This window comes from Trematomus bernacchii, unplaced genomic scaffold, assembly GCF_902827165.1.
Source record: "Trematomus bernacchii unplaced genomic scaffold, fTreBer1.1, whole genome shotgun sequence".
Lineage (NCBI taxonomy): Eukaryota > Metazoa > Chordata > Actinopteri > Perciformes > Nototheniidae > Trematomus > Trematomus bernacchii.
The window spans coordinates 10,001-19,381 of NW_022987443.1; the positions used below are offsets into that span (position 1 = coordinate 10,001).

General features: G+C 46.0%; 1 protein-coding gene across 1 annotated transcript in view; it reads right to left on the bottom strand.

Moving 5' to 3' along the window:
- The window catches only part of LOC117492259 (latent-transforming growth factor beta-binding protein 4-like), a gene marked incomplete at both ends in the record, with an annotated part of 18,436 nt that extends 9,753 nt beyond the window's left edge, over positions 1-8,683 (bottom strand). Inside the window, 8 exon segments of the mRNA XM_034142413.1 lie at positions 2,491-2,613; positions 3,047-3,106; positions 4,009-4,111; positions 4,354-4,518; positions 6,046-6,122; positions 6,367-6,570; positions 8,434-8,490; positions 8,609-8,683. Of these exon segments, the coding sequence (XP_033998304.1) occupies positions 2,491-2,613; positions 3,047-3,106; positions 4,009-4,111; positions 4,354-4,518; positions 6,046-6,122; positions 6,367-6,570; positions 8,434-8,490; positions 8,609-8,683 (864 nt within the window).
- Positions 8,684-9,381: the final 698 nt, after the last annotated feature.

Below are 9,381 nucleotides of genomic sequence, written 5' to 3' on the forward strand. Positions count from 1 at the left end.
ACCAGGTACATGCGGACCAGCATCCTCTTCCTCCTCCTCATCATCCTCCTCATCATCCTCCTCCTCCTCTTCCTCTTCCTCCTCCTCTTCGAATGCCGGTCAGAATACGCAGCGCTCCGGTCAGACTTCCCAAACTCTTCACTTCAGTTTCTCTCTCATTTCTATCCTGACTTCAGGACAAAGACGTCTCTTGACCTTCAGTTGTTTCTGTTAAAGGGGCCCTATATGCTCTTGTAGTGTGTCCTGTAGTGTGTCCTGTAGTGTGTCCTGTAGGTTTCAGTGCATGTAAATGGTCTGCAAAGGCTAAAATCCCAGTGTTCCCTGCAGAGGGACTTTTCTTTCCCAATGGGAGCCATTAACTGAGTTTATTATATTTTATTTTAATTGTTTAACATGTCTTGTTTTATAAGTCTACATGGCCTACAGATATTATTTGTTGAATATGTATCTACACACCTTAGTTGTTTACGCCCCTGAATATATTTGTTGACACCCCTTGGTCTCCTATCTGCTATATTATTTCTGTTTAAGGGGAAGGGGTTGGTTTTAGATGGGGGGAAACCTGTTCAACCACACACACTCAGAAGGAGGGATGTGTGGTGAAAATGGAAAACAAATGGATTCATCCTGACAGATGGATTATCCTTCTGGATTATTTGTGCGTTGAAATCACACCCCGTATGTTGGAAGTGGCTCTCGAAACGTTTAACCCCCTGCCTCCATTGGACTCGCGCTGCTATTGGCTAGCTGTTGGAAACTTACCTGAAATGTTGTATGGTCTTATTTTAACAACGTGATCCCATGACTCCTTCTGATGTTACTGCAGATCTGCTGTAAGCTAGCTAGCCATTTCAGATAAACTGACAAAACACTTACAGTTATGAGACAGACTAACTCTGAGACAGTTGTTCAGCTTTATAATCCCCTCCCCCAAAAAACGCAACTTTTTTTTTTTTCTTTTTGTTTGCCAACATACATTTTGTTTCTATTTAATTGGAATCAACTTTTTATTTTGGTGACATTTTTTTTTTAATCAACTTTTTATATATATCCTGACGTCAGAACAGTGGCGCTACGGCTATTGGGCCAACTCTCCACCAATCAGGAGGAGACAGCCACGGCTATTGCCGTTCGAAAGCGCTGGAGACGCTGTAGTACATATGCCAGGCCTGTAAGTGGCGCTGTAGTCTGCCACAAAAGCAGCGAAGAAGACTTGGTTACCATGGTTACCCTTCTGTTTATTCTCCGCTGTGGCTTTCTTTCTCCCTCCCCGAGGCAAGCGTTTGCTCCTGCTGCTTTAATTCAATGCAATCCCTCCCCGTCGAGGCAAGCACTGTAATTCTCTCCGGTTAGTCCACCAGCAGATGACAAACACCCACCTCTCCGCCTCTTCCAAGGAACGAGGGGACCGTGCGGCAGAGTTTCAGTTTCAGTTTCTTTCGCCTGTCAAGATGTCCGTTAAAGTTTAAATCTTCCGGACAAAATTAGAAAAGTGCCGGTCAAAGGTCTTCTTTGATATTTATTGAGCTTTAAAACAAATGAATAACGACTCTATATAATAAAACACGGAGGACGGAGATCTCTTTTTCTCCCCCTCTTCTGACAGCCCAGCAGCTGATCAGAGCACGTCTCCCCTCTCCTGCAGGGGGGCGTGGTCAGCAGAATCAGACCCAAAGACAGCAAACAGCACATAGAGCGAAATGAGGCATGGCTAAAATGCATGATCTGTTTGGTATTTTGAAAACAGAAACGTATAAATATACCTTATATAGGTATGGCCCTACAATATATCATTTACATATAGCATGATAGGTCCACTTTAAGTCGACTTTTTTTTGTCAACTTATCTTTTGATAAACTTCTCTTTTCGTCAATTTTTTGATAAACTTTTGTCAACTTTTCTTTTTTTTGGTCCACACGTTTTTTTTTTTTTCAATAATCCCCCCCGAAAAAAGACAATTTCTTTTTTTTTGGGATTCAACTTTTTTTCTTAGTCAATTCATGTTTTTTGTCAACTTTTTTTTTTTGGTCCTAATTTTTTCAAAACAATTTTAATTTTTTTTTTTGTCACCATCGATTTATTTTTCATAATTTCACTTTTTTGTCATTCTTCATGTGGAACATTTGTGTTTTTATATCGAGTTTGCACCTGTCGGCCTCCGTATAAAACCCTCCATAAAACTTTCTTAAGTAGATTTGAACACTGGATTGTCTCAGTATTGATCTACAACAAATCCAAGGGATGTTATTCATGTTCATGATGAATAAATAAAATCATCTGCTGGGTGATCTGTTTTTTTTGTTGAGACGACAGACGTCCAGATTTCAGAGAAACAAGGAGTTCAGAGGATTCAGGAAGTTCTGACCGGAGTCTGCGATATTCCTGATCATTCCCAAGCCGGCGGCCATGTGTGTGAGAGTGTGTGTGTGTGTGTGTGTGTGTGTGTGTGTGTGTGTGTGTGTGTGTGTGTATGTATGTGTGTTACTTACAGATGCAGAGTCCGTGCGAGGCGTCGAGGATGAACCCCTCCCTACACACACAGCTATAGCTCCCCCTGGTGTTCACACAGATCCCGTTCTCACACAGGCCCGGCTGCAGGCACTCATTCACTTCTACACACACACACACACACATTTAAATATACACACACACACATCACCACACACACATTAACATACACACACACAAGTGTACTAATATTGGGAAACAGGACACACACACACACACTCACTCCCTCATGATAAATACCTTCACAACATGACAACATTTTTTATTATAAGTACTCTCTGCAATTATACTTTAATATATGTATACACTGCTGTATATAATGCAACTTACACATTTTTACATACTTATTGGTGATGTATATTGGAATAAGAAGGGCCTTTTTACTCTGTTTTCCCTATACATATTACACAGTTAAACGAGTTACCATTTAAATGGAGCATCTTTTAGGAAACCCTGTTCCCCCTCCAGGATGAATATAGTTTTTCAGCAATTGTCAAATTCACGTAGTACTTGAAGTACGAGGAAGTACAAACTCACCGACACACTCCGACCCGTTGACCCGTTCAAACCCAACAGGACAGCTGCTGTTGCTCTGATCTGAAGACCATATGTAATGGTTATTAAAAAAACAACAGCAATAATAATAATCATAACGGTGTGTGTGAGATTAAAACCAAAACGAATAAGGTGTGTGTGTTCATGGTGTGTGAGTGTGTGAGTTTAGAACAACAATGGAGCGCTGAGGCACAGAGGAAGAAGATTTATCTGAGATTTGGAAAAAACATCTGCTCATGTTTTTACATTTCACAGAAGTACAAATCATGTGTGTGTGTGTGTGTCTGTGTGTGTCTGTGTGTGTGTGTGTCTGTGTGTGTGTGTGTGTGTGTGTGTGTGTGTGTGTCTGTGTGTGTTTCTTTTCGTTTTACTCGCTGTTTTCTTTTTTTTAAAGTGTATTATGTAATTCTTTCTGATTTGACAGACGCCAGCTAGTGAGCTTACACAAATTCCCTGTCACACACACACACACACACACACACACACACACACACACACACACACACACACACACACACACACACACACACACACACACACACACACACACACACACACACGTGTGTGTTAAAGGCCTAAAGCCCACAGAGCAGCATTCCTTTACAGTTAGTCAGCTCGACAAGAACACGGAGGAAGCATCATTACTCCCTGTGTGTGTGTGTGTGTGTGTGTGTGTGTGTGTGTGTGTGTGTGTGTGTGTGTGTGTGTTGGAAGTTGGCAGCACTTTGTTGTTTTTGGTCAAAGCTCTCGCTGCAGGGATATCTCAGAGGTATTTTTGGAAGACAGCGTCAGTCCTCTGAACTCCACTTCAGATACTGTTCATTAAAGTAACTAAGTACAGTAACTCTGGTACTGTGTGTGTGTGTGTGTGTGTGTGTGTGTGTGTGTGTGTGTGTGTGTGTGTGTGTGTGTGTGTGTGTGTGTGTGTGTGTGTGTGTGTGTACCTCTATAAGCAGGGCAGAGCACACAGTCTGTGATCCCCCAGGCCTTCCCGATCCCTCTGCAGCACATATCCCTGCTCCTCAGCCCGGGGAGAGGAGAGCTGCACTACACACACACACACACACACACACACACACACACACACACACACACACACACACACACACACACACACACACACACACACACACACACACACACACACACACACACACACACACACACACACACACACACACACACACATACACAAATTAAATGTTAATTTTAATTCATTTCTTATTTTAAATAACTTAACTGTATAATTGTAATTATATCTTCAGAGCTTCAGAGCTCAGGGTCCTCACCTGTCCGTCCTTCACGTCTCTGAAGCAGTATTTGAACCCCGCCTGCTGGGTGAAGCCCCCCGCCCTCAGCGTCTGGGGCTGCCCACCCCCACCTGCAGGGGCTGGGGCCCCCGCAGACCCCGAGGAGGAGGAGAGGCTCCGCAGGGGAGGGGGGAACCCCGACACCTGGAGGGGGGAGGAGAGAGAGAGAGAGAGGGAGAGAGAGAGAGAGAGAGAGAGAGAGAGAGAGAGAGAGAGAGGGAGGAGAGAGAGAGGAGAGAGACGAGAGAGAGAGAGAGAGAGAGAGAAGAGAGACGAGAGAGAGATGAGAGACGGAGAGAGCTAGAGACTAGAGAGAGAGAGAGGTTAGAAACACCTGAGACTGGATATTATAGGTCTCAGTAAAAATATATAAAAAAATGTTTTGCTCAAAATACCAAACACATCATTCTAGCCTCAACCCCCTCTATTCCAGCTGTTACTAAAGTGCTGATTCTGGGTCCGTAGCTTTAACAAATTTTTTAAAAAGATTCTACCAGCAGAAACTCAGCTAAATGCTCCCGTGATTAAACTCCATATCATGTTCCAAACCACATCAAGGATTCTCTCTGAAACAGTATGGAGCTCAAACTCTTTCTCTCTCTCAGGTTAACCACAAGGTGAGTTCCTTTTCATTCCCTGCTTCTTCACACATGCTCTCTCCAGTACAGGTTAGAGTGTTTCTGACAGCAACGTTTCTGATTGGCCCGTGGGTGTAAAGGCCGCTACACACCAACCTGAGACCAAAGAACGCGTACCGAAGGCGTCCCGACTTTTTTACGTCCGCTACGCCGCCTGCGTCGGCTACGCCGCCCGCCTACGAACACACCGCAAAGACTTCAGTCGACGAGTGGCAATAACTGTCCTTACCAGCAGGCAGCGGTAGTGTGTGATCGTCATTCAAAAGAGGCAACAGCCGGAAGACAGACTGCGTGATACACCGAGAGAAGAAGAACAGACTGCGTGATACACCGAGAGAAGAAGAACAGACTGCGTGATATAAACAAACAACAAATAGCGTCTGGGTTCCATTTTCACTCTCTCTCGTCGATCGAAAACATGTAAACATAAAAAAGAAACTCTTGCGTCCGGGTGAGATGAAAATGAAAAAGATTAGCCGTCTGTGTGTGCCTTCTTAATCGTTTGTTTTGGTCCCTCACTTCCGCTTCGCTTCTCATGCACTGATTCGCTAAGCTGAACAGCCAATCAGAGTGAGTTCTTTGGCCAACTGCCGCGGGAGGTGTGAAAATGTGCCGTAAAGAGACGACGATGCGGGACACACCAACCTGAGTAGGGCGCCGCGAATGCCCGACTGCCTCTGACGGCCTCTGACTCCCAAAATCGGGTTGGTGTGTCAGGGGCTTAAAGCCCGCCCACATTTTAGTAACGTCGTCATGACGCAGCAAATCTGGATCAGCTCCGTTGTTCCCCCGTTTTTAGAGATGTGGGTACGGAGGAAAAGAGAGAGGGTTTTATTTCCTGACACTTTGTGAGTCTCCTGACACACGGGGGACACACCGGGGACACACCGGGGACACACCGGGGACACACCAGGGACACACCGGGGACACACCGGGGACACATAGTGATGTAGAAAAGATATCAAAAAGTGACTTTTGCATGATAGGAGACCTTTAAATGTAAGTCACTAAAGGGTGCGTTTGATTTACTCACCTTCAGCACCTGGTGGATTTTCACGCTGGCCTCGGGGGGGTGCTGCACTCTGACCTTCACCATGGAGGGGCTGGGAGCTGCACACACACACAAACACACACACACACACACACACACCAAACACACACACACACACACACACACACACACACACACACCATACACACACACAGACACAGAGAGAGAGAGAGAGACATGCACACACACACAGATATTTGAATTGAGTAAAAAGTAAATGAATAAATAAAAGAGGAATAGTTGTTATCATTTCATTTCTCTAGTGTTTATTTGAAACAGGTGCATGTGGTCAGAGATCTTCACCTCCGGACGTCCCCGTCTCCGGGCTCGGTCCGAGCGGCAGCAGGAACTCAGAGAGCTCCTCATTGGCCGAGAGCTTCACGACCTCATTGGTTGAGGAGGGGGTGACGGGGATCTGACAGAACTTCCCGGTGAAGTTTGGCGGGCAGAGACACCGATCCTTCTGAAGACAGACGCCTCCATTCTTACAGAGCAGAGGACAGAGGACTGCAGGAGACAAGAGACACAGTTTACACTCTGAAGATTCAAGGTTATCATCATGTGCACACAGCTGGGAGACCAGGGGACACTAAAGAGTGACGCACATTAGCTGGGAGACCAGGGGACACTAAAGAGTGACGCACATTAGCTGGGAGACCAGGGGACACTAAAGAGTGACGCACATTAGCTGGGAGACCAGGGGACACTAAAGAGTGACGCACATTAGCTGGGAGACCAGGGGACACTAAAGAGTGACGCACATTAGCTGGGAGACCAGGGGACACTAAAGAGTGACGCACATTAGCTGGGAGACCAGAGGACACTAAAGAGTGACGCACACAGCTGGATACCAGGGGACACTAAAGAGTGACGCACACAGCTGGACACCAGGGGACACTAAAGAGTGACGCACACACCTGGTAGACCAGGGGACACTAAAGAGTGACGCACACAGCCGGGAGACCAGGGGACACTAAAGAGTGACGCACACAGCTGGAGACCAGGGGACACTAAAGAGTGACGCACACAGCTGGAGACCAGGGGACACTAAAGAGTGACGCACACAGCTGGAGACCAGGGGACACTAAAGAGTGATGCACACAGCTGGGAGGCCAGGGGACACTAAAGATTGACGCACACAGCTGGGAGGCCAGGGGACACTAAAGAGTGACGCACACATCTGGATACCAGGGGACACTAAAGAGTGACGCACACAGCTGGGAGACCAGGGGACACTAAAGAGTGACGCAGACAGCTGGAGACCAGGGGACACTAAAGAGTGACGCACACAGCTGGGAGACCAGGGGACACTAAAGAGTGACGCACACAGCTGGGAGACCAGGGGACACTAAAGAGTGACGCACACAGCTGGAGACCAGGGGACACTAAAGAGTGACGCACACAGCTGGGAGACCAGGGGACACTAAAGAGTGACGCACACAGCTGGGAGACCAGGGGACACTAAAGAGTGACGCACACAGCTGGGAGACCAGGGGACACTAAAGAGTGACGCACACAGCTGGGAGACCAGGGGACACTAAAGAGTGACGCACACAGCTGGGAGACCAGGGGACACTAAAGAGTGACGCACACAGCTGGGAGACCAGGGGACACTAAAGAGTGACGCACACAGCTGGAGACTTTCAGGATTATAAAACTGAACAACTTTCTCTGTTGTTGGAAACTAAAATGTTTGATGGGCTTTTTTTAACAATGTGGTCACATGACTCCTTCTGATGTTAAACGTACAGTTATGAGACGACTAACTCTGCAACAGAGACAGTTACCAAGCTGTCCCAGCTGTGTGCGTCACTCTTTAGTGTCCCCTGGTCTCCGTTGTGTTTTCAGCTTGTTGCAGCGTTCCTCCTTCAGGACTTCTGGCCTCCAACAGAAGAGTTGAGGCCAGAAACAAGCCATTCCTCGTCTGTTGCAACATGTTGGCGTTTGTTCTGCTGCAGAAACGGACTGCTTCAAAAACGTTTGGTCTCATTCTGAACCTGCAGATTAAATCCACACCCTGTGTGTTATGAGCGACTAAAGCTGGGTCCAAAACGAGATGAAGAAATATCTGTTTTTGGGAGGAAAAAGGAAGACTTTGCAGGACATGATCTGCCATTCTTTACCCTTTGAATGCACCACACACAAAGGCACTTTCCTTGTAAGTGACTAACGTTATTCTGGTTGTTGTTGGCAGATTAAAAATTTGACCTATCATTGTTATTGTCCAAAACAATCTTAGAGCCTCGCCTCTCCAGTGGTGAAAGGTACAAAGAAAGTTAGTAACAGGCTCCATCACACACACACACACACACACACACACACACACACACACACACACACACACACACACTGAGGCCAACACTAACACACATCCATCATGTTTACTGCCGGCCTGGAAACACTCTCTGTCGGTTTCACAACACTCTGCTGTTTACTCTCCGGCTGCCGCTGCACAGATGCATTGTGGGAAACCCCGCCCTTCTCTCACCCGCCACTTCCTTACTTCCTGTTCGACAGAATGCGAGGGTTAATTAGACGATAATACCCAGAAGTCTGTGCGACAGGAAGGAAACCTGCAGGTTCTCGTCTCCATTGGATGTGAAGTCGTAAACATAAAAAACTGCAAATATTACACGTGTTGTGATATGATTCAATACATGCCGTGTTTATTCTGTAACCTCCCGGTCTAAAAAGTGAAGCCAAAGTGCCCTTAACCTGCATTCTCTCTGATATCCAGCAGGGGGCCAACGATTGTATAGAAGTCTAAGAGAAAATGTTCCTACTTCTCTAGTCATTAACTACGTCAGTAAACATTTCCCTGATTCGGTTATGGTCCCAAATTCACGGTTTGAAGTCTTCTTCAACACATCATGATGTACATTTAGTAAACTATGGTCACATTTAGAGTGAAATGGATGATAAGGCAGCGTATGCTTATGCGCCACTTCCTGTCCGATAGAACGACACTTTCCGGTGAAAACTAAAAATAGTCTTTATTATCCCTAAAAGCTGCTGAACATCAAACAACAAAAAAGACCCATAAAGCAGATTTTAGACAATTGTTATTTGTCTCCTGGTAGATTAAGAAATGCACTGTTTTCTTAATGTGTTGATGTGATGTGGCAAAAACCTCAGAATCTGTATTCACAGCCAGTCACATGACAGCAAGTTTGTTCACCTTAAAAAAGGGACGGGACCTAACATAGAGGGAAAGTACCGTAGTGGTTGCTCTAATCTCTGGACCTTGAAGGTTGTGTAACTGCTGTAAATGAAGGCCCCGTCCACACGGAGACGAAACCGATTTCGAACCAAAGTCGA